Raw genomic sequence first — 27,116 nt, 5'->3', positions numbered from 1 at the left:
CATACAAGAGAAAAGCTGTAAATTTATGGTTAAATAACAGGAGTAAGAAGCAGCTTTTATTAACCACTGTTCGCAAAAGTTGTCATAATTTGACGTCACTACAGCAACTGTACAGGTGGAAGAACCAATTTGAATCTACATCAGCAAGCCCCATTGAACACAGGAAATTGATGCATACAAAATTATTTTCTCCCTTTACAGAAGCAAGAAGACTGAAGCAGAATGTATGTGATGAGGACCTGCGACTGTGGGCCTTGGAAATTTCAAGAGAGATTTCAATGGGGCGAAATAATTTCAGCGCAAGTCTGAGAGTCGTTTTAAGAAAAAGTACAGAATAAAAAGTAGAAAAACAGCGAAATTTGTTTCTCGTACGTATCTGCAAGAAGAAGACAAAAAAGATAAAGTCGCAAAGAAATTTGTGGAAGCAGCTACAGAGCGATTTCAAGATTACACCCCTTCTTCAATATACAACACTGATCGGAGTGGTATCTTGCGCAAATTAAAAGCGAAAAGGACTCTATCGTTTGTTGGTGAGAAACATACAGAAACAGTTGCTCAATCAGTTAGTGCACTCACCCATTTGTACACAATTATGCCTACAATTAGTATGGCCAGTACTCTTTTCCCGAAATTATTCATTGTATTACAGGAGGCAACTGGACCTTTCGGTCCGAGAGTTTCCAAAGAAATGTTTCATGCCAGAATTATAATTGAAGCGATGCACCGAATAGGGGTCTAACCACCAAAATCTCTCTTATGAGTTAATTGCATAAAACATTATCTTGGGCTGGAGTTAGATCCCTTTTCCGTGCGAGACAGAAGTTCTCCACTCCCTAACACAGCAACAGGTTCCGAATTCTTCCACGTGACTACGCCACTATGCAGGAATGGCAATGTAGATCCTTATTACATTGAAACCTTACTCTTGGCAAAAATGTTGTTAGATCCCTTTTCGGCGCATCGCTTCAATTGTGACAGCCACAAAATCAGGGAAAATGGTGAAAAAGGAATTTTTTTTTTTTTGCTAGTTGCTTTACAATGCACCGACACAGATAGGTCTTATGGCGACGGTGGGACAGGGAAGGGCTGGAAGTGTGAAGGAAGCGGCCGTGGCCTTAATTAAGGTACAGCCCCAGCATTTGCCTGGTGTGAAAATGGGAAACCACGGAAAACCATTTTCAGGGCTGCCGACAGTGGGGTTCGAACCTACTATCTCCCGAATACTGGATACTGGCCGCACTTAAGCGACTGCAGCTATCGAGCTCGGTGAAAAAGGAATTAAAGTATAGGTTTAAAGAATCCTTCTTCCCATTTGTGGAAGAGAAGTGTTTGCTACTGCTAGATTCCTGGACTATTTAGAGTAATAAGAGCTGTCTTGAAGACATTCCTCCAGACACCAGTATAGAAATTCTCCAGATTCCTCCTGGTGCTATAGCAAAAGTTTTTTTTTCTTTTTTTTTTTTTTTTTAGTTGTTTTTACGTCGCACCGACACAGATAGGTCTTACGGCGACGATGGGACAGGAAAGGGCTAGGAGTGGGAAGGAAGCGGCCGTGGCCTTAATTAAGGTACAGCCCCAGCATTTGCCTGGTGTGAAAATGGGAAACCATGGAAAACCATTTTCAGGGCTGCCGACAGTGGGGTTCGAACCTACTATCTCCCGAATACTGGATACTGGCCGCACTTAAGCGACTGCAGCTATCGACCTCGGTAAGTTTTTCTTCTGGCAGTGGAAAGCTTTGTATCACCGTTTAACAGACATTGTGCCGACTTGTGAAGACTTTCAGTTTCATGTTTATCAGAGAAACAGCATACCAAAAATTCAGTCCTTCATTCAATTTCAATTTTCTTCCCCACAGTTCAAGGACATGATTAAATATTCATGGTTCACAAACAGTTACACAACGGAGAGACCTCCCAAGTTCGAAGTGAATGCAAAACAAGTAAAGATAATTGCGAAGAACAATGTGGCCTCAAAGTGCATATTCGTCGTGCATGGTGTTAAAAATATTTGGGTTTTTATCATGCGATTAACACACCTTATTTATGTTTCACATTCGTTCTGTAACAATAAAGTGACCGTGGTGCGTGGCAGCCTGCCAGTTCGTTCTCTCTCTCTCTCTCTCCAACACAAGTGCAACTCCACTCCGCTGTGCGCCGCGCGAGCCAGCAAGAAGCGAGGGGCGTCCAGTAAGCTGTATTGTTACACGGATTTTGTATCAAAATTTCAAAACCTTCCAGTTCAAAACGGCAGCTGAATTTTTGTACATCGCTATTTTATGTGTCTCCTCGTGGTCTCTGGAAAATTTCATTGTCGATTTCGATATGACAGTATGGACAGTTCCCTTTGATAGACAATCTTTAAATTGCATTTAAGAATGAACGCTTCAGGATTCCAAGTAAACATGGGGCCAGAGCAGTAAAGTTATTTGTAGACATTACATACATACATACATTATCATTATAGACTGTTATGCCTTTCAGCGTTCAGTCTGCAAGCCTCTGTGAATTTACTAAACGTCACCACAATCCTCGATTTGCAACTAGTGTTGTGGCCTCATTTAGTTCTATACCTCTTATCTTTAAATCGTTAGAAACCGAGTCTAACTATCGTCGTCTTGGTCTCCCTCTACTTCTCTTACCCTCCATAGCAGAGTCCATTATTCTCATAGGTAACCTATCCTCCTCCATTCGTCTCACATGACCCCACCACCAAAGCCGGTTTATGCGTACAGCTTCATCCATCGAGTTCATTCCTAGATTAGCCTTTATCTCCTCATTTCGAGTACCCTCCTGCCATTGTTCCCACCCGTTTGTACCAGCAATCATTCTTGCTACTTTCATGTCTGTTACTTCTAACTTATGAATAAGATATCCTGAGTCCACCCAGTTTTCGCTCCCGTAGAGCAAAGTTGGTCTGAAAACAGTCCGATGTAAAGATAGTTTCGTCTGGGAGCTCACTTCCTTCTTACAGAATACTGTTGATCGCAGCTGTGAGCTCACTGCATTAGCTTTACAACACCTTGCTTCAATCTCACTTACTATGTTACCATCCTGGGAAAACACACAACCTAAATACTTGAAATTATCGACCTGTTCTACCTTTGTATCACCAATCTGACATTCAATTCTGTTGAATTTCTTACCTACTGACAACAATTTAAGTCTTCGAGAGGCTAATTTTCATACCATACTCATTGCACCTATTTTCAAGTTCCAGTATATTAGACTGTAGGCTTTCGGCACAATCTGCCATTAAGACCAAGTCGTCAGCATAGGCCAGACTGCTTACTACATTTCCACCTAACTGAATCCCTCCCTGCCATTTTATACCTTTCAGCAGATGATCCATGTAAACTACGAACAGCAAAGGTGAAAGATTACAGCCTTGTCTAACCCCTGTAAGGACCCTGAACCAAGAACTCATTCTACCATCAATTCTCACTGAAGCCCAATTGTCAACATAAATGCCTTTGATTGATTTTAATAATCTACCTTTAATTCCATAGTCCCCCAGTATGGCGAACATCTTTTCCCTCGGTACCCTGTCATACGCTTTCTCTAGATCTGCGAAACATAAACACAACTGCCTATTCCTCTCGTAGCATTTTTCAGTTACCTGGTGCATACTGAAAATCTGATCGTGACAGCCTCTCTGTGGTTTGAAACCACATTGGTTTTCATCCAGCTTCCTCTCAACGACTGATCGCACCCTCCCTTCCAAGATGCCAGTGAATACTTTGCCTGGTATACTAATCAATGAGATACCTCGATAGTTGTTGCAATCCTTCCTGTTCCCTTGCTTATAGATAGGTGCAATTACTGCTTTTGCCCAATCTGAAGGTACCTTACCAACACTCCATGCTAATTTTACTACTCTATGAAGCCATTTCATCCCTGCCTTCCCACTATACTTCACCATTTCAGGTCTAATTTCATCTATTCCTGCTGCCTTATGACAATGGAGTTTATTTACCATCCTTTCCACTTCCTGAAGCATAATTTCACCTACATCATTTTCCTCCTCCCCATGAGCTTGGCTGTTCACAACACCACCAGGTTGATTTCCTTTTACATTGAGAAGATGTTCAAAATATTCCCTCCACCTCTCCAGTGATTCCCTGGGATCTGTTATGAGTTCACCTGAATTACTCAAAACACTGTTCATTTCTTTTTTCTCTCCCTTCCTAAGATTCTTTATTACTGTCCAGAAAGGTTTCCCTGCTGCTTGACCTAGCCTTTCCAGGTTATTACCAAAATCTTCCCACGACTTCTTTTTTGGATTCAACAACTATTTGTTTCGCTCTGTTTCTTTCATCTACGTACAAATCCCTGTCTGCCTCAGCCCTTGTTTGGAGCCATTTCTGATAAGCCTTCTTTTTACATTTACAGGCTGCTCTCACTTCATCATTCCACCAAGATGTTCGCCTTTTCCCATCTTTACACAGAGTTGTTCCTAGGCATTCCCTTGCTGTTTCTACTACAGCATCCCTGTATGCCACCCATTCACTTTCTATATCCTGAACCTGCTTACTGTCTACTGTTCGAAACTTCTCACTAATCATATCCATGTACTTCTGTTTAATTTCCTCATCCTGGAGATTTTCTACCCTTATTCGTTTGCAGACAGATTTCACTTTCTCTACCCTAGGCCTAGAGATACTTAGTTCACTACAGATCAGATAGTGGTCTGTATCATCGAAAAATCCCCGGTAACCTCGTACATTCCTAACAGATTTCCTGAAATTGAAGTCTGTTAAGATATAGTCTATTATGGATCTGGTACCCCTAGCCTCCCATGTGTAGCAGTGAATAGCCTTATGCTTGAAGAATGTATTCGTAACAGCTAAACCCATACTAGCACAGAAGTCCAGCAAACACTTCCCATTCCCATTAGCTTCCATATCTTCCCCACATTTACCAATCACCCTTTCGTATCCTTCAGTTCTATTCCCAACTCTCGCATTGAAATCGCCCATTAGCACTATTCTATCCTTGCTGTTGACCCTGACCACGATGTCACTCAATGCTTCAAAAAACTTGGGTGACTTTTTCTAGCTGATGATGTCCCCTAGGGGAAGAAACATATATTAGATTTAATAAATTATATATGTATTGAATAGGCGGATCACTTAAATATATTATTTAAGTTATTCTTAAATATTCACTACATGGAAATATCTACATCGATAAAAGGAAAATCATGTCGCAAATGCTCAAAATTGTCTAGCTGCTAAAGTCTTCCTTAAGTATGAATTTTGTATAACTGTTTCTTACTTAGCAGTAGTTATGCATGCCACTGTTCATCTCTCTAGATCTCGGGTGTTAGGATTGCCACTTGGGCTGTGGATCATGGCAACTCGAGCAGCGCTCCATGGCTGACTTGATGCGTGGTTCTAGGTAGCTCCTTACTGGCATTGACAAATGGGTCCATGGACTGTAATATGAATAGTTTTGTAGCTCAGCACATAGCACTGGTAGTCTGCAACTGTGCGATAAAATAATGAATGCTCTTCTGCTGTGGAAAGGTATTGACTGTGATTGTCGATTTTTCGTCATTTAGAGGTATGGAGATTGTTCCATAGGTAAATATTGTTGAAATTATTAATCCTAAAAGCAGCTTCCATTGATATTTGCCAAGATAATGTTGTGAAATGAAACTGTAAAGACATAGTGTTGTCCAGCTGACATTTCTTAAATGTGAGTAATAAGTAATCACTTTTATTATCCATAGTATTTAGATACATAGAAGAACTTACCATAAGGATATTGTTCTATAATTTTGTCTTCTGATGTAATAGTGAGATTAAGCTTCATTGTTCAATTAAGAGACTTAAAAATTTTCAAGTGCTGCTGTCAGGATGTAGACGTGGTCGAAACAAAAAATTCTTAATTTTTGGTGTGCTTCAGGATTTCAATGGCTTCCAATGGAAGCTTCAACCTTAAGGAGGAATCTGAATGGGTAAACAGAGCCTGGTTTCCAGTCCTTGAAAGCCTTAAATCCTGAAGGACACGATGGCCACAGCATAACAGAAAAAGCAACAGGTGATCAGTTGCCTGTCCCCGCCAAGGCAGGTCAGTGTACATCGGGCTCCTTAATGCTTCAACCATTGGCCGAAGAACAGCCAATCAACGACTGCCCCTCCAGCATGGCGGACCAATAGGCAAGCAGCGCTCCGTAGCCTGCACTATATATTGAGGTGAAATTATGACACCACTTAATTCCACATTGAGCTTCGCTGCTATCAAAGTCAGTCAGAACCCTTGAAAATGCTGAACGCAGTCTTCGGTGAAACATGGAGAGCATCACATGCTCCTGGACCACGGCCTGCAAGCCCGGGAAACACTGACATGATTTGTAACGCTGGCCTTGAAAGCCTCAATTGCTATATATTAAAAGTTATTTCCATCCTCCTTGTTCTTTCTTCTAGCAGTCTCTTTCATTGCCTTTGGGAGAAAGTTTATCTCTCAATCTCCAGATATTTCCATCTTATGGGTAGGGCCCGGTTTAGCTGAGTTCATATACATTGTCTTTTCAAATAAGATCCTCAGGCCACTCTTAGCATATATGTATGGCAGTATCTCTATTTGTTTTCTGCTGTTGTGGGGTTGTCTGCAAGGATCACTTTGTCATCAGTAGGGGGTGAATGTTGTTGAAATGTCATTTTTTTTCCCCCTGTGCATTAGGATGTTGCTCAGAAGTATAGAAATTCATCATGCGATATGACAAATGCTAATAACATGTTTTTATTTTGCATTCTTTGTGCTTTTTGACAGTTTGGGATGATCGGTTATTATTTCAACTTTCAAGAAGGTTTTAGGTAAATATATTGCATTTTGAACGATTTTTAGATCATTTCAAAATGTTTTTAAAAATATTTATGCATATATTCGTTATTGTCAGACTGATTAATAGTCCACAGGTGACAACATAAAAAATTATAATTTTTTCTTACATATGGTTAAATTTGCTGAATATCTTTCATGACCAAGCAAATTGGTCAGCAGTTGTTGGTGACTGAGAAAGGGTAAGAACAGGATACCTGTGAGCCATGTGTTTCCAAAGATATATGCAGGAACACAGCACAGAACTCAAATAATTAGGAGAAAGTATTTCCTAAAATGTCTTGAGCAGAAGGAATGCACCAGCCTTTGTACCCGCCCTACAGCCAATCATTTACCCCCGCGTACCTCAAGACCAAGAACAAATGGAAACGAGAAGGGATTGGAAACAACAGTTATTTAACTTTCTGCTTCAGTACAGAATTTTCCTTCCAGGTAGCTTTGTTCAAGAAAAATGCAAAAAGTGAAATCACCACTTAGTGTATTTTTAATTCAGCTAGTGAATGAATTTTGAAAAGACACGTTTATTTACAACAGATGGATATGTTTTATTTTGTAAATTGTGCAATGTTAAAGTGAGTGTGGAAAAGCAGTTTGTTTATAAAGGCACATTAAATGAGGAAACACCTGAAAGCTGTAATGAGCGTGAAGAACAAGTGTTCCCAGGTTCTTCGGGGTTGAAGTGCTTGCACTACATCCAGCAAATCATTATGTCCATATTTATACAGTATACACTTTCAAGGGGATGATTACTTCTATAAAAACAAGAGCTGAGCAGTGAATAGAACGGGGATATATTACTTGTAAGACCATTGTTACACAGTCTAGAATTTAGTTTGATCAAATTTTTTAAAGTCTTTTTTAAATTTCATAGTATTTTTCTATAAATTTAGGGGCATGTTATTATTTTCAGTGACGTTTAGGTCATTAACATCTGCCCCCTAATCCTCAGCAAAGGCTAGGCAATCAAATGTAATACCAGTGCTTTTGCAACCAACTCATCCTCCACTTTGGATATGATTTGTTGCCAACTCCATTCTCTGATTGATTTATCCAGAACACAATTGAACAGGTTGCCTCCTGGATTTTCTTAGTAGTTTCCATTCGCACCGTATTGGATGCTTTACCACAATTGGATTGACGTCGTCTGTTCGCGAAGGCTCTATGGAAACTTTACCTCCATTCACCTCCATAGAGTTGGTGTTGAGCATGGTAAACAGACATGTTGCATGTAATAGTAAAACTTGTAGAAGTCAGGACATCAAAGAGGGTCTGGTGAGTTTAACAGCTGTAATGTGGCATGCCTTTTTTAATCACATGGTGACGGAAGAGCTAAGATTCTGGGAATTGTTCTTTATCAATTCTAATTAGGTAAAGTACTTTATTTCAATTTTCTTTAATATTGCCTTTTCAGAACTATATTTCCCTTCTAGAATTTAATTTTATTGAAGTAATAAATATTGAAAGTGTGAATTTTCCTTATATGTGCTGCTGTGAATGATTTATTACATATGTACAAATCCATCAACCTTCCGTAATTTATTTCTTTTCTGAGATGTTACATATCCAGGTGTGATATATCATTCACTCATTGTTTATTCCTCACAGACAGTGAATATAATTTGCTTTGTAATTCATATCATCATTACATTTCATCTACATGTTGACATAAGTGGTATCCAGCAACAGTCTCATGTAACTGCGGTAACCAGGTGAGGTATTGACAGTTCCTAGACAACCATACGTGGCTCTTGCCATGTGCTCGGAAGTAGCCCGGCCATTCACTCATCAACGTAAAGACCACGGATGGATACATAATGTTCTTGGTTTACATCAGTTTCGGTTCTCTCGATGACAGCAGAATAGAATTTTTACTTGATGGTCAGGTACTTGCATCAGTTCTTTTTCAGTAGGAACCAAAATTCTTTCACTTTATCCAGATTCTCTTTGTTATCCTTATTGTTTGGACCATGGACCTTCAGAATCACGTAAGATTTGTTTCCACTTTTAAAACCCATTCGTGTCACAATAAATGGCCACACTGTTGACTGTAGAATCAGATTTAATTTGCCGGTCAGAAGTTTGAGCATACCTGTCATACAAAAACATACATAAAATACTAACTAATGAAGATAATTCACTCAAATTTCACATTTATGGCATTGAAAGTTATGTCTTACCCATACTACATTCCTTGAATGACTGCTGACTATGGTATAAATGTTTCATTTGAAATAACCTGAAAAAGAGCTTATCTGTGTACTCTAAAAGCATTGCAAGTTCGGACAGTGGGCGGAATCTAAATTTTTGGTATTTCTGAAACGCCGCTGTATCCACAAAATGGATATATATATCAGATTTATTGTCTTTATTCTCCTATTTTCAATCACTACAGTTCTTTAATGTCACCGGTCGCACGCGTTTGGAAGAACCTGGAGTGGCATTTTCACTCTTATCTTCTTCAATGCTCTTTGCACTTGAGTAACTTCCACTGTTGCTGTCACTACCCTCAAACTCGGATTAATTTTCCAAAACCTCATTATTGTCATAATCGTCATCTAAAACAGTGTCTACAACCGCTTTCAAACTCTTCTCGTCATTACAACAATGCCGGTTCTGCGGATGCTTCTTCTGAAGTGAAGCTGATTTCTTGGACTGACAGTAGTTTTATTTGGTACTTGTCCAGTAGTTTAACAATTTCCATTTGTTTGCCAATAAAAGTAATTGGGGCCGATGACCTCGATGATAGGCCCCTTTAAACAACAAGCATCATAAAAGTAATTGGTGGGTTGTAAAACCGATACCGGGTGAGTTGGCCGTGTGGTTAGGAGCGCACAGCTGTGAGCTCGCATCCGGGAGATAGTGGGTTCGAACCCCATTAGCAGCCCTGAAGATGATTTTCCGTGGTTTCCTATTTTCACACCAAGCAAATGCTGGGGCTGTACCTTAATTAAGGCCACGGCCGCGTCCTTCCCATTCCTAGGCCTTTCCTGTCCCATCGCCGCCATAAGACCTATCTGTGTTGGTGCGATGTAAAGCAAATAACAAAAAATAAATAAATGTAAAACCAATAACATTATTATTGTAAAGAAACTACTTATATTTTAGAAGTGAAGCTTCCATGGTGTGTAGAATTATTAGTTGTTCTTTCAGGTTGAATCAGGTTGTTGTTTTCTGTACATTGAACAGTAACAGAACTGTAAAGAATAACATTATAAGTAATTATTTAGTAGTTCTTCTGGGTTGAACCGTGTTGTTTTCTGTACATTGCCTACAGTTTGCTGACATTTCAAATACATTGCAGTATTCTTTGTCAAGGCGATAGAAATACCCCTACTGGATCCACTGTGATTGCTGCCTGGGAGACTGATTACCTCGGATCAAGTAGGGGTATTTCAGTCACCTTGACAAAGAATATTTCAATGTATTTGAAATGTCTGCAAACTGTACGCAATGTACAGAAAACAACAATATGGTTCAACCCGGAAGAAGAACTAAATAATTATTGATAATGTTATTCTTAACAGTTTTGTTAATGTTCATGTATATATAATTAGTGAGAGACAACACTTTTTATTAATGTCTTATGGTTGTGTGTTTCTCTTACAGAGCTGACAAAACAGAAGTCCTGTCTGATGATCTCCAAGAGGCAGATAGAAAGGTGGAGTATATCAAAATGGCATGCCAAAATACAGGAAAGAAGCTGGCATCATGTATTTCTAATCAGGGTCAGGAAAAGGACAAGAGACTGGTGAGTAGAATGTTACATCTCATTAATAAAACAAATCATTCTATAGTGGCATTCTACACTCTTTCAGATTTACTTTATTTTAAAACTTGTGGAGGTTGGGATTCTGCATGTAAACAGTTGTTTCTGCTTGTCTTCTATGAGATACTATGCCGATTCATATAATCATTTTGCTAGAATGTTGGTAGCTGTGCAAATTGTGTGCAGAAGTTGTTCAATAAACTGATTGAAGTGACGCAGTGGCTGTGGCGCAGTTGCCTGGGACTATGGAAACAATAAGCAGACTATTCACCACAAAGCCTTTGAATGTCTTACCAGATGTTAATGAGGCAACAGGCAAAACTTTGTGTTATTCTTGGAGAAGTTGAGTGGCACTTGATGCCTATTTCATTCTCAACTGTATCAGTGTGGCACTTCAAGTAGTGAACTATGCTTCTGCTCAACTTATTATGACTTGTTTTGTATTCTTCCTTCCCTTGAAATGTGTTTGTGAGGATAATTCCTTGGTTGCCCTTGTACTTCGAACAGTTCCATTTCTGTGAGTCTGTGGTGTCAGGAAAGGAAAGGAAAGCAATAACTCTTATCATTTCTAAAGTTACCATCATTTATGTTTAAACCTGTGACAACAGTAGCTTTTTTAAACTGTAAAACCTTACAGAGTGGCTGAAGTTTCTCATACAGATAAATAAAAAGAAGGTAATATTACTACAAACTTGTATGATGAAAGAAATTTTGGATAGTCTTTGTCCTCACTCCATCCATAGCTGCTCCTCTCCCCTCAAGATGGCGGACGGTTACAGGCATGTTGTGAATGTGGTCCTGATAATAATCGTGTTTCTTGTGGTCCAAGTGCTTTTATCGCGGTTACGTGTGAATGAAATTGAACCAACTAGCGTATACTTTGATGTTAAGTGGTATAACTTGTTGGGAAGATATACTCTCCAATAATAAGCTGAAAATAAGCGCCCACGTTGTGTATTAATGGCAAGCAGCAGTGAATGGCGTCCAGTCAGCGTGTAAAGCACAAGCCTTCGGCCAGTGACACATCTACCTCCATCCTGACGCTGAGTATTCTACTACTAGCAGTTGCCGGCGATGTCCAGCTGAACCCAGGACCAGAGGTAACCTACCATCAGAATATCTGTAGTCTTAAGAAATCACTCGTGGACTTTAACGTCGCTCTGAGTGACATGCATTACGACTGCGTATGTTCAACGGAGTCCTAGCTTGACTCTTCAATCGACAATAGTGAAATACTGCATGACAATTATGTTATTTTCCACCAAGATAGGCAAAATATCATTACTGGTAAGAACAAGGGAGGTGGGGTTTTAATAGCAGTGAACTCTGCTTACGGTGCAGTGCAATGACCCTACCTAGCGGTTAACTGGGAATGTGTCGTTGTGAAAGCCACCCCTTCTGCTGGCCGAGCGCTGTACATAGTCTGCTGTTACCTGCACCCGGACAAGGTGAAAGTGCGGCTCACGGACTTCCGAGAAACCCTGGCTCAAATCAGTCGCGTAGCAAAAAAAAATGACACTGTCATGATGTGCGGTGATTTCAATATAAGCCAATTAGCCTGGGCTTCAGACGATTCGGAACCTATTAATCCTATCCTCACCCATGTCAACGAGGAAGCCTGCTTTCTTTTAGAGATCACCAATGAATTTAACCTTCGCCAAGTTTGCGGTTTTCCATTACGAGGAAATAACTTCCTGGACCTTGCTTTTGTGTCTGAAAAAGTCACTAATAATACCCTGTGTGAAGCAACTGAACAGTTAGTACAATCAGATCATTATGCGCTTAAGCTCAGACTTCATATTTCCCGTGTTCCTCGTTTACCACAGACTACAGAATCATTATTCATATGGACAAAATCAGACTTTCCTCATCTACGAAATATCTTATCCCGCTGTCCATGTAACTTGCTCAAATCCTGTCCATCCCTTGATGCCGCAGTTGACTTGTTTTATGATTTACTGCACAGCGGTCTTAAGGACGCTGTACCTTCCCGCATAATGAAGACTAGGCATCTTCCCTTTTGGTATGATTCCGAACTTACAGACAAAATGCGGGCAAAGGAAAGAGCAAGGAAACGAGCTGCAAGGTCTTCACTTTCCTCAGGTTACGTCGAATTTGCGACGCTAAGAAAAGAATACAAACAAATGCAGCGGAGAAAGTACAAGGATTATGTCGGGTCTGTGATTTTGGAAATTTATTAATTGTAAATCAAAATCTAGACAAGGAAATCAGCTCACTGAAAGAAATTCTGGATAATTTTGCTGTCACTTTCAAAAAATTCCATCCACCCAGTGTTCCCTGTAATTCTCACACCGTACAATTCGGGGAAATTAACTTATCATCCGTGATAACGTCGGCATCATCGGAAGCCTGCAACATCTTGAAGTCAGTGGATACGAAGAAGTCATGTGGTCCAGATCACATTCTAGGAATACTGTTACGTGAGTGTGCTGAGGAGCTGGCAACCCCACTAACCACGATAATCGACTGGTCTCTTCGTACAGGCAATTTCCCATCCGAATGGAAGAAAGGGTATGTTATTCCAGTCTTTAAGAAAGATGACAGATCTTTATTTTTCAATTACAGACCAGTAGTTCTTCTGTCACTCATTTCCAAAGTAGCGGAAAGAGTCGTGTACAAAGCCTTGTACAGTGCAGTCAGTGGTTTAATTGAGCCGCTGAGAGCCAAAGTGGTCTAAGTCAATTTTTTCCATTTTTCTGAGAAATTAAAGGTTTTGCGTTTCGTTTAATGTAAATTCAGGCTTTGCAAGAATTCATGATTCATTTGATGAAATATGCAGATGATATATTAAAATTATATTTAATAAAGACATTTTAGTTACTTGTTCCTTAAATTGCTTTTTTTCGTTCCTAAAATTTGAAGTACCACTTTTCCTGTCAGCAGTTTACTCATAGCGAAAGGCAAAGTGGTACAAATCAAGAGTAGTACCACTCTTCCGATAAATATTTTTTTCGAAGTTGAGTAAAAGGAAAATGTATATGTTGTGTTTTAACCTCTAATATGGCAATACATTGAAACCTCGGAATGCGAGTAACTTGGTCTACGAGTGTTTTGCAAGACGAGTAAACATTTTAAATAAATTGTAACTTGATAAGCGAGTGAGGTTCCGCAATACGAGCGTCACGTGTGCCTACGTTTTCCCCTTCCCTGTTAGTTTGTTGAATGGATGAATGAGGTCTTTGGTCCTGTAGTAAAGAAATGGCTTTCAGAAAATAATCTGCCGCTCAAAGTCTTGCTGGTTAAATACAATGCTCCTGCTCACCCTCCAGGCCTTGAGGACGACTTACTGGAGGAATTCAAGTTCGTTAAGGTTAAGTTCCTTCCTCCCTACACAACTCTAGCCTATGGATCAGCAAGTCATTTTCGAACTTCAAGAAGCTATACACCAAAGCACTATTTTAGCGATGCTTCGAAGTGACCGAAGAAAACAAACCTTACCCTCCGAGAGTTTGGGAGAAATCATTTCCCCATCGTGAACTGCCTGAAGATCATCGATAAAGCCTGGAATGGAGTCACCAAGAGAACTCTCACTTCCGCTTAGGGAAAGGCTGTGGCCTGACTGTGTTCTTGGATGTGACTTTGAGGGGATTGTTGGTGACAGTGAACCGCCGATTGTCGATGAAATTGTGTCTTTAGAGAAGACTATGGGGGTGGAGGTGAATGATGTGGACATTCAAGAGCTGGTGGAAGAACATAGCCAGGAACTGACCACCAACGAACTGATGGAGCTGCATCGCGAACAAGAGGAGGGGTTTATGGAGATCTCGTCCGGGGAAGAGGAGGAGGAAAAGTCACTGGAATCTCTCACTTAAACTGAGATTCGGGAGAAGTGCAAAATGTGGGAAACGGTGCAAAATTTTGTAGAAAAACACCACCCGAATAAGGTTGTAGCAGTGCGAGCGATGTATCAGTTCAATGACAATGCAGTGTCGCATTTTCATGAAATCCTCAAAAAAAGGCAAAAGCAACAGTCATTGGACAAGTTCCTCGTTAAAGCTGCACGAAAAGAAAACAATTCCAATGAGCCAACAGATAGCAGTGATTCCGTTAGTGAAATTCGTGCTGTCCGCCTCTGTGGTGTAGTGGTTAGTGTGATTAGCTGCCAGCCTCGGAGGCCCAGGTTCAATTCCCGGCTATGCCACGAAATTTGAAAAGTGGTATGAGGGCTGGAACGGGATCCACTCAGCCTCGGGAGGTCAACTGAGTAGAGGTGGGTTCGATTCCCACCTCAGCCATCCTGGAAGTGGTTTTCCGTGGTTTCCCACTTCTCCTCCAGGCAAATGCCGGGATGCTACCTGACTTAAGGCCACGGCCACTTCCTTCCCTCTTTCTTGTCTATCCCTTCCAATCTTCCCATCCCCGCGCAAGGCCCCTGTTCAGCATAGCAGGTGAGGCCGCCTGGGCAAGGTATTGGTCATTCTCCTCAGCTGTATCCCCCGACCCAATGTCTCACGCTCCAGGACACTGCCCTTGGGGCGGTAGAGGTGGGATCCCTCGCTGTGTCCGAGGGAAAAACCAACCCTGGAGGGTAAGTAGATTAAGAAAGGAAGAAAGAAGGAAATTCCTGCTACATAGTAACTCTCCTCATGTCATCTCTCGTCTCCCTCACACCAACAGTGATTCTATTATAAGGAAAAGTGCATTTTTATTTGTTTTAGAATGGTATGCGAATAAATATTTTTGTGCTGTGGACAAATCATCCGTGTTTCAATTGTTTCTTATGGGAAAACTTGCTTTGATATACAAGCGCTTTGGATTACAAGCATGTTGCCGGAACGAATTATGCTCGCAATCCAAGGTTCCACTGTGTATGTATAAAATAATTCTTAATGATACATAATGTTGTACAGTAGATGTGAAACTGCACTTACGGCTTCCATCACAACTTTTTTTCTCACAGATTGAGTTAAAATAATTGCTCTGTTGTTAAATGCTAGCTACGCAATCTGGTCGAATAGTTCAGCAGTACGGACACTCATGAATTATAAATAAATTGTTTTGCCCAAATGTAAACGTTTCTGAAAATTAAATTATCATGCTGAAATTTAAACAGACTTTATAATTGAAGATGCCAGTTTACTCGATTTCACAATCTAGGTCATCTTCCTCTTGTAATGGGTCGACATAATCAGGTCCATACTCCACAGCCGAAATCACAGTATCAGTTGATTGAAGAAAGTGTGGTGTACCGGACGGATGTATGGGAGAAGGGTCATCATGTTTCTCGCCTTTGCCTCGGTGACAGGTCACACATCGTTGTTGAGAGGGATGAGTTGAACACCAGACAAACGAGGACGGCCATGAATACGATGTGAAGGAGTAATGTCCAAAGTTTTGAAAGGGATTCCTTCAACGAGAGATTTCTTGTAGAGAATGAGATGAGGAGAAAATGAAATGACGTATGGCTTTTAGTGCCGGGAGTGTTCGAGGACAAGTTCGGCTCACCAGGTGCAGGTCTTTTGATTTGACTCTGCATCGTGATGAGGATGAAATGATGATGAAGACGACACATACACTCAGCCCCAGTGCCAGCGAAATTAACCAATTAAGGTTAAAATTCCTGGCCCTGCCAGGAATTGAACCTGGGACCTCTGTGACCAAAGGCCAGCACGCTAACCATTTAGCCATGGAGCCGGACGGATGAGGAGAGTCTTTCTGAAAACGAAGCTATCGAACATGAAGCCAACTGAACTTTTAATTTTGCATGTTCACTTTCTAAATCTTACATTTTTCTCTATGTCTTTTGTTGAGACAAAGTCATTCAGAGCCATTCTATAAACGGCAAAGTGTTGTTTTCTCCTTGCCTTTTAAATGGTATTACACCAATCATCAGGAGTGAACATTTGAACAGCTCTTGATTTTTCTCTCAATAACTCCGAAATCCCGATTGTTTGGAAGAAAGGAATGTCCTGATAGCATGAACTATAAGCGAATTTCCCTTATAAAGACTATTTTTACTTTAATAACACCTGGATATTAAAAATCTAAATAAAGAAAACAATACCGATACTTACTAGCACAGTTACAAGGACTTTTTGATTTTAGAACGTAAATAACGATAATGAACACAGAACAACTCAACCGCGTGGCCAGGATGCTTGACTTATACCATTATTCCTGTAAATGCGCTCCACTCCGGTGTGATGGGAAGAATGCATCTAGTGCTCTCAAGCGTCTCCCATGAGAGTTATTGTTATACCACTTCTTCACAACAAATTTTTTGTGTTATAAGTGCACTGAGTGGTATAACTCAAAAAATGACATTTCTTGGCTCTCAGCAGCTCAGTTAATATTAACCAGCGTGGTTTTGTCCAGAAACACTCAACTATCACCAATCTTGCTGTGTACTCCCACTTCATATCTAGCGCTCTAGACAGTTGCAAGCAGGTTGATGCCGTGTACACAGACTTTTCCAAAGCTTTCGACTCTGTGCAGCATAATGCTCTTCTGACTAAGTTGTCAGCCTGTGGCATTCATGGAAGCTTGCTTGAATGATTTAAATGCTATCTTTTCGACAGGAGATATTCAGTAAAATATGAAGGTATCATTTCTCGTCCTTATCAGCCTATGTCTGGCGTTCCACAAGGTTCACTACTGGAATCTTCATGTTTCCTTCTATTTAATGATCTGCCATCATAAATCCATTTGAGCAACTACCTGCTCTATGCTGATGACCTTAACCTCTACAGGGTACTTGAAAAGATGAATGACTGGGAATTGTTACAGTCTGATATAAATAATATTAGTGATTGGTGCAAAAAGTGGCATTTAACCCTAAATATTTCAAAGAGCAGTGCAATATCCTTCATGAGAAAATCGCAAGTCATCGTATTCCATTATCATATAAAGGATCAAGAAGTGAAGCGTGTTAAGAAAATTAACGAACTTGGTGTTATTCTTAGTAATCATAATGGTCTATCTTTCAATGAGCATGAAGGCATTTAAAATGTTAGGCTTCCTCAAAAGAAATTGCAAGAGTTTAAAATCTGTTGCCCCTTTAAAAACCCTGTATTTCTCGCTTATACGATCTAGTCTAGAGTACTGTTCTGAAGTGTGGATCCCCTCACAGCAATACTTCGTTAATGAATTTGAGCGAGTACAGGTCAGATTTTCAAAATGGATCAGTAAAAAGTGTTTGGGTATCAAGCTATCATCGATAGATTATGACTTGTTTTGTACAAACATGTGTATTGAGTGTCTTAGAACTAGGCGCAGGAATGTCAATGCACGTTTCATATACAAATGTATCGGTAATTTCCTTGACTGTCCCAATTTACTCCAGTTGCTACCAATTCATGTTCCTTCCCGCAACATCTGACAGGCTGTCACCTTTCACTTACCCAGGTGCAGAACGGAATCACACAGGAACTCTTGGTTTGTGCAGGCCCTAAGATCCCGGAACAAAATTAGCGGGATGGTGGATATATTTCACTCGTCAGCTAGTGAAATTCGCAGACATCTTATGGACGCTTCATAGACAGTGTGTTGTTCCTTGTAACTTGTTCTGTACATCTGGTAACTGAAAGTTATACTTCCTTCCTTCGGTCATTGCAAATGTTAAATACTTTTCTGTTTTCATGGTTTCTTTTTTCCTTATGTGTTTTGTAAATATGTATATATTATATATTGCTTACTTATAATTAGTAGTAGTAGTAGTAGTAGTAGTAGTAGTAGTATGGATGGTCAGGTCAGGAGTGATCCTGCAACTGTATGCGACAGTAGATGGTACTACCTGCGTCTGTCTGGCCGAGGGTTGGGCGGCCGACACCAAACCCGACAAACTAGGGGAAGACCAACAGCTACGGGTGGAGGAGGTTTCCCCTAGAAGGTTTGATGAGACCCTTGTGTAGGAAATGACACATAAATTCATCAGCTGCTGCCTTGCAGTGAAGTAGGGGACTGCCAAAGGCTAAGAGAGAATACCCCTGACAGAAAATCCCCAGCAGTAAACGAACTGCAGCAGAAATACAGAGCTCAGAAACTACGAGTAAATAAAATTGTGGCCGAAGAAAAACAGAAAGCTTGGACTGATTTCACAGATAAACTAGAGCAAGACAGCAAAACTAATTCTAAACTACTTTACCGAACAATACGAAATATAAGAAGAGACAATGAATACATAACAGCAATAGAGGAACCAGATGGTAACATAGTTAGGGAAGAGACAGAAATAAGGAAGATCATGAAAACCTATTTTGATAATTTATACAACTGTACTGGGAAAGACTCCAATGATGTAACCACGCAGGTCAGTTTAAGCTGCAATGATGAGCCTGACCAAGAGAGCCCGCCAACATGGAAGGAAGTAGAGACGGCCCTTAATAGTATGCCCAAAGAAAGATGAACAAGATTTGATGAAGTCAGTGCAGATATGATCAAAGCAACTGGTGCAATAGGAATACAGTGGCTTCATAGAGTGATTAATGCAATATGGAAGGATAGGTAAGTCCCAGATGATTGGAAAAAGGGAATAATAATACCTCTCGTCAAAAAAGGAAGCCAGAAGAAATGTAGCAATTATAGAGGGATCACTTTATTGTCTCATGGTTTGAAAATATTTGAGAAAATACTTGAAAAAAGGCTAAGGAAAATAATAGAACCACAACTACAGGAAGAACAATATGGATTCAGAGAACACTGATCAACTACCGATCTCATATTTGCACTTAGAATACTGTTAGAAAAGCATTGGGAGAAGGGCAAGGACTTAACACTAGTGTTTTTGGATCTCGAAAAAGCATTTGATAGTGTTCCAAGGAAGACTATATGGGAATGCTTAAGAAAGAAAAATGTACCCAAAGGGCTTATCCAGAAAGTTAAAATGCTTTACGAAGACTGCTGCAGTTGCGTACAGATAGGAAACGGTAATTCTGATTGGCTCCAAACCACTAAAGGAGTGCAACAAGGCAGTATCCTTTCACCCTTACTTTTTATCACTGTCATGGATGAAGTCATGAAAGAAATTAAGCAGAAGAACAATATGGGCATCAATGCATTTGCATTTGCAGATGATGTAGTAATTTGGGGAAATACAGAGAAGGAAGTCCAAGAGAGGCTGAACACCTGGAATGAACATTTAAAAGCACAAAGATTAACAATAAATAAATCGAAAACTGTTACTATGTCTGTCAACAGGTAGAAGAAGAAAGGAAAAATAATGCTGGAAGGTACACAGCTGGAAACAGTAGACCAATATAAATATCTTGGGTGCATCATTTCAAGTGATAACAGAATACAGCACGAGATTAACAACCGCATTCAAAAATCAGCTCAGTTTTACCATCAAGTTCAGAACCTCCTCTGGAATGAACAAGTTCCCTTAAGATCAAAACAGATTCTATTCCAATCATACTTCACCCCCATAACAACATATGGCCTAGAAACCTGCACAACAACCCAACAAGTGGATAGCAAACTACAAGCCGCAGAAATTAAGTTTCTACGAACTATGGTACAGAAGACAAAAAGGGACAGTGTAAGGAATGAAAGAATAAGGGAGGAAGCTGGTGTGTACCCATCCCTGAATGAAAAAGTGACAAGGGCCCATTTGAAATGGTTTGGCCATGTCAAACGAATGGACGAAAGAAGGACAGCAAAACAATGGCTACACACAGTCGTGGCCGGAAAACGACCGGTAGGAAGACCTAGGAAGAGATGGCTGGACCAAGTGAAAGAGGACATAGGAACAAGAGGAGTCAGCTGGGATGTCGTCTTGAGAGAAGAGTGGTACATGGACAGACAGAAGTGGAGAGAGCTCGTAAACCACACCTGGGCAACTGGAGTGGAGAACTGATGATGATGAGTAGTAGTAGTAGTAGTAAGTGCTGTTAATGTTATTATTTAAAAGTCCATTATAGCGAGAATTCACAACAGCAAAAAATTTACTCTCTATAATGGATTGTCGTTATATCCGATTTTTTGTAAAAAGTCAGCGAAACCCTCGTACACATTAAAATCGGTATGAAACGACAGTCAGCTTGAACAAAACTTGCATTTTCGCGGATAATATCCACTCTACGGCTTACTTGTTTGTTATTTTTCAAAATCTGATATTACCTGAAAGTATGTTTAATTTCATTCTGAAAAATTATAGAACCGTATTTCTCCGAATCCAAGACGCCCCCACCTTTTCCTTCAAAAAATTTATATCAGTCTTAAAAATTGCTTTGTAAAATCATATGAATGCCTTTCTTATACAGTACACATTTTAGACTATTTTTAGACGCCGAACATTGGCTTTAGTTATGGCATATTACTTTTCGGCTGCACGCTTATTCTCTATTTTAGCGGGTTTAATAACCATTAACTTATAATTGGCATCATAATATGTAATCATTAATAATAATAATAATAATAATAATAATAATAATAATAATAATAATAATAATAATAATATATAGGCCTAATCGCAGACGTTGAAGGTCAACGAACAAGTTTATTGCGCCGCAGTATGGCAATTCCGCCCTTGCATTTTTTGTGCACATACTTCACAATTTCATCTGCGACTTCTTTAAAGTGTCCGTGTTGCGGGCCACAAATGCATTTTATTTTTTTTGTGCAATACACATTTTTAAGTTATCCTTGTCTTTACGCTAACGCCGAATATTGTCTTTTGTTAGGCCTATGCCGTATTTTCTTTCGGCTGCACGTTATTCTACATTTACGAGTGTTTAATAACCATTAACTTAAAATTGTCATCATAATGACGAGCACCCATTGAAAATTTGCCGGCAATACGTGTTCCACGTATCTTTACAGTACGATGATCCATCACGAAAATATTCCTGCTATCTGTAACACTAAGCGTCAGGTATAGTGAACGCGTTATAACTCTGCTACTGAGTAGCCATGGCCTTTCTAAGAATTCGAAGGCTCGCATTTTTTATGCCATTGTGCAGATTTGAGAAACGATTGTGTAGAGAGGCTAATATAATGTCATTCTCTCTTCAGTATTTCCCGAGATCCAGCGATGTACACATGGGCATTGAAGAACCGGTCGCCGCGGGCTAGTGATGTATAATAAAGAGACGGTCGTTTATAGTCAACGAGTTTTGTGTGCACGCGCGGGGAGGGGGGGGAGGTTGCACCGTGGTTACAACGATAGTTGCGAAGGCCGCGAATGGAAGACGACCCTTGATATTTCACATGATATTCTGAGGGAAAAAAATGTCTTGGATTCGGAGAAATATGGTATCACTCCAGAGGCTTCTGTGGCAAACATTTCCGTTTTCTTCTTCAAACGGCGTCACCTAACCTGACCTAACCGCACCTATGTGTATCGTGAAAACACATTTGAAATGCATGTAGAGAAATGATAACCTCCTTGCTAAAATTTACATGGGAATAGCCATTCCAAAATTTAACTAGACGCGAGAAAATATAAACTATCCTCTGAAATCAGTGATGTGCTCTGCCACATCTAGAGGTGTTTCACATTCTTACTTAATTTCAGCGTATTCAGAAAAGGAAATTCAACGACTTTAGCTGTCTGCTGTCTCCAGACTGACATAGAAGAAGCCTTAAAGAAACCAGGGGGTAAACTGCATGCCATTTTTATAGATTATTCGAAAGCTTTTGACACCATAAGCAGAACCATACCATTAGAAAAATTGGAGAGTATCATTGGTAGTATGAACTACCTTATACCGCTGATTAGGAACCTACTGCTCAACAATTCAGTAGAAGTAGATGATGGCATTATCATTCTAATATTTTGGAACAAACAACTGGGGTATTACAGGGAGACCCATGGTCTTAACATCAGCGCCAGAGAAGGAACTCCGGAATCATTCAACCAAATAGTAGGTTGGATAAATAAAAAGGAGCTCAAACTGAATGTAGAAAAAACAGTTTTCATGACGTTTCAAAGAGGGGGCCTCATCGAATCTTTTTTTTATGGAGACCAAGAACTTAAAACGTAAAGCATTTTAAATACTTGGGTGTAATTTTTCAAACCCAAGGTAATGTTTTTACCCTCCATCTCATGGACTGTCTAATTGCATCTATGAAAGCAATATCTGACATTAACCCTCTGAGAAACTTGTCTTTAGAAACAACCATAAAACTCTTTCATCTAAAAATCAGCCCTATAGCAACCTATGGCTTGGAAAACATTTCGGAACATTTGAGTATGAAACAGATAAAATCGAGAAGTTGAAGGGAATCTACTTGAAACGGGCTCTATGCTGCTCCAAATATTCTCCTTCCCGGCTCGTGTATGAGCTATCCAGAGAGGGATTTTATGTGGAAGAGCTAAGGTTACAGTTGTTACTTCCAGCAACAACACCCTATGTACATCTGTTTCGAGACCTACGATTGAAGAAGGCTGACATCTGGAAAGATTTCTACTCTACCGATGCCATGCTAAATTGCGAGTGCGTTCAAGGTGGATATGAACTGCGACACTTGCTGACAATGTTCCCCGTTCATGGGTTCCATTATAAACTATGTAATATTAAGCATTATCATGAGCCAGGTTTGAACTGTGTATGTTCAGGATGTGGTGCACACTGTACTAGGTACCATGTTATAAGTTGTAAACAGCGATCGGAATCACTGGTGACATTTTGTAAAGAAGAAACCATTTACTTCAGCCTTTATTTCTAACGAGTTAACAACTGCTATCGGCCACGTTATTTACGCATTTATTACGAAAACATGTTATCCTCTTTCATTTTGAATTTCCTTTAGAAAACAGCAGTCGACGGGTATTACTAGGCTAATCAATTCCAATATTGCCTTTGAATGTCGACGAGAGAGCTCGCAAATGCACATCGCAAGAAAACTACACCGTACGGAAAATGAAGCTGATTACTTGCAAAACTACACCGTATCAAAGATGATTGATCGCATTTTGTGGCAAACATTTCAGTTTTGTCATTCAAACAGCGTGACCTAACCTAACTTATCCGTACTGTATTTATTGTGAATACTTACGTACGGTATTTCTAGCGCCATAAATTTTCATGATAATAGCTTTTCTGAAATTAAACAGACACGAGAAAATAGAAACTGACCTCTGAAATCAATTATGCACGCTGCCATATTTTGAGGTGTATTTCATCCTTAATTATTCACAGTATTTATTATTAAAGTTAAGCAATCATTTCTGCAGCCTTTATTTTTAACGAGTTAACAACTGTTATTGGACACATTATTTATGCATTTATTATGCAAAAAAGTCCTCTTTCATTTTGAATTTTCTTTACGGAACATCAGTTGACGGGTTTTACTAATCGACTCCGACATCGCCTTCGAATGTCGACGAGAGAACTCGCTAGTGGACATAGTGAGGAAACGATACCAAAGGAGATCGATTGCATGCAACATAATCGCTGGAGTGCATAAATATCGGTAACGGAAAAATCGCTCATAATAACGGATGCGTCAGTGATAGTGCTCTCACTGTAACTGAAGGATATAACACAGTCTAATATAGGAATTTTGAAGGGACCCGCAAACGTTGTTATAACGGGGTTCTCGTTATGTGCCGTACTCGCTACAGTGGACTTCTACTGTATTATATCATCTGTAATTGGAGAATTACTAACTCTGTTGATGATAAATAAACAAATCAAATCTATCTTTCCAATTAGTCATATCGTAAAGTTGAGCGTTAAGCGGTACATAATTATGATGCAGACTTTCAGAGCATCATATTTGCTACACCCAGCCACCGTACTTCATGAATATCACCGAGTTTTTCTATTTCACTTTGTAAAAGTTTTGCAGTGTTTTTAAGCTCATAGAGGTGTTTTGGTGATCTTTTGTAAAATTTGAATATTTTCTTTTAGAGTTTTTGCAGCCTCCATGGTGCAGGTGGCAGCGCGCCGGCCTCTCACCGCTGGATACTGTGGTTCAAATCCCAGTCACTCCATGTGAGATTTGTGCTGGACAAAGTGGAGGCGGGACAGGTTTTTCTCCGGGCACTCCGGTTTTCCCTATCATCTTTCATTCCAGCAATACTCTCCATTAACATTTAATTTCATCTGTCAGTCATTTATCATTGCCCCAGAGGAGTACGACAGGCTTCGGCAGCCGGCACATTTCCTATCCTCGCTGACCTGGTCGAATGACTGGAAACAGGCTGTGGATTTTCATTTTCTTTAGAGTTTCATCAAGCTTTTCCAGGTAAGGAATGGAATCAGCAAATCAAGGATGGCCAACTGTAGGTGACATGCAACACTATGGGTGGTGTGCACCAACCAAGAGCAAGTTCTACTTCCGTAGTAAAGTACTCTTGAAGTCAGCATTCGGCGACTTCCATACGAGAGTAAATTACTTCCGAAGTACTTTAGTCCTTTCAGATACTCTTGGACTAAATTACTACAAGAGTAAAATGTTGAAGAGCACCATCTTGTAGTATATTACTAAAGGAAGTAAATAATGCACGAATATAGGTTAGAATTTACTCTCACGTCGTGCATGGAGTAAGCTAAGTTTAGACTTGTTGACTAATGATATCGTGCCGTATATGAGAGGAAAGACGTTTCAAACGTGTTTATGGATTACTTAGATTATATTGGCGATCTCATCGCAGTAAACGACGGGAAATGCAATAGTACGTGAAAGGCGAGAGCCGTATAATGTGCACACGGAGAGTTTCAGGAACGTTCTTGGTCTTAGGAAGGAATCCTTTACTTTCCTTTTAAATCTACTTGGAGATCACTTTCAGCTGAATTCCTGATTTAATTTTCTTGTATCTCTCAAATTACAGTTGCGGTGTGCCCTACGAGTGTTTCGTACCGGAACATTTCAGTACAGTTGCCGGTGATCTAATTAACGTTTACCGCACAACTGCTGGCCGTATCTTTCATCGCGTGGTTAAAGCACTAGTTAAGGCTAAGAGGGAGGTACGCCTGCAAATGATGATGATTGTTCGGAAAATAAAAGGATATTCTTCACGTTGGCAGGTTTCCACACATCGTGGGTGCAGTTGACTGTGACTGCACTCATATTCCCATTTTTTGCCTTCTCGGTGACAACGGTGAACTTTTCAGAAATTGGAAGAGGTGTTTTTTTTCAATTTGCTTAACGTCTCACCAGCACAGATAGGTCTTATGGCAATGATAGGGTAGGGTAGGCCTAGGGATTGGGAAGCGGCCGTGGCCTTAAGGTACAGACTCAGCATTTGCTGTTGTGAAAATGGGAAAATTTCGCTGTGGATGTAGGCGATCTGTAGGAAGAAACCACCATCAGTTTTAATTTTTTCCACGCGTGTCACTCGAAGCATTGAATTTTTCTGTCATGGCTTTCCATGAATTTCTTTTCCTAACTAGTGTGTTGTGTTTCTTACACCCTATATCCTTTGTGTAGATCGTCATTAGCTCTATTAACAAGCATTTATCTTTTTCGCTTACTTTCCCCCCCTCCCCCCTCCCGTTTCCTATCGCACATAACCTTATCCATTTAGATTTCTTTAAAGAAGATTCTCAAACACAACACTACTCCGCGAGTAACGAACGCTACTTCTATAGTAGTAACTAAAAGAGTAAATTGTACTTCAACTCTCTGACGTTACTTCCGGAGTAAATAACTCCCGTAGTAATTTACTTCTGTAGTATGGACTTCTTTAGTAAATGCTACTTCCGTAGTAATTTACTCCAAGATGGTGCACGCCACCCTATGAATACTAATTAAATGCACAGCTTCTTCCTTCAGTTGTACTACAGAACCTAATTTAGAGTCAAACATAGGACGATGCTCCCTCATTTCCAAGCTAACCATGTACTTATCTCTTCTCCAATCAAGCCCTAATATATCCAGTAGCCCAGTAACAGCAGCAAACTATGACTCTGCCTTACCACAGTTGTAATGAAACAAATCTGTTGTATTGAATTCTGGGAGTGATGCCTATCTTACTTTGTATTAGCAAATAGCAGTTTTATGATAATTAATTATAAAAGTAAAGTTTCTTCTTGGGATGGGATGGTTGGGCGTCAGCTTTGGCAATGAACAATTACATTTCCTACATGTCCTACGAGGTAAGATTCCACATTCTAGCTTATATGTTACAAGCTAATGCGACAATACTGAAGAATCTACCCTGCTGGGCTAGTAAAAATCATGAACTATTTTCTATATTATTTACTTAATAGTATTACTCATATCTAAAGTTTATGTGCTTTGTATAATGTCATACATAACGCTCAGAAAATTTTCTTCTTACCTAGGTGTCGCTTCTGAAAACTAGGCGCCACAATAATACAAATACAGTGTGATGTACAAGTCAAGATTTTATGCCCTTAAATTTTTATTGTTGCTGATATAAAAAGTACAAACTTAATTTAGTGAACAATCTTTCTCTCGAAGATTACTGCAAATAAAGGCAATGTAACTGAAGTTTCACAAAGTAGCAGTGTATGTTTTATGTCCATTCACACATCTTGTAGTTTGAGCACTGACACATCAATTTTCCAATGTTCTGGATTGATAAAAATTTTCATGTTAATATACATTAAATTATTAAGGTTGTCTGACCCCAT

At 39.8% G+C, this 27,116-nt stretch overlaps 1 protein-coding gene across 1 annotated transcript in view; it reads left to right on the top strand.

Annotated features, from left to right (window-relative positions):
* Positions 1-27,116, top strand: part of LOC136885432 (rho GTPase-activating protein 44) — a 382,026-nt gene that overhangs the window by 8,380 nt on the left and 346,530 nt on the right. Inside the window, exon 3 of the mRNA XM_067157983.2 lies at positions 10,452-10,593. Within this exon, the coding sequence (XP_067014084.2) occupies positions 10,452-10,593 (142 nt within the window). The remainder of the gene's footprint in view (positions 1-10,451; positions 10,594-27,116) is intronic.

The sequence above is a fragment of the Anabrus simplex genome, chromosome 1 (genome assembly GCF_040414725.1).
Source record: "Anabrus simplex isolate iqAnaSimp1 chromosome 1, ASM4041472v1, whole genome shotgun sequence".
In the NCBI taxonomy this organism is placed as follows: domain Eukaryota; kingdom Metazoa; phylum Arthropoda; class Insecta; order Orthoptera; family Tettigoniidae; genus Anabrus; species Anabrus simplex.
Note: the sequence above shows the minus strand (reverse complement) of the source record. Positions and strands in the feature narration are given on the sequence as shown.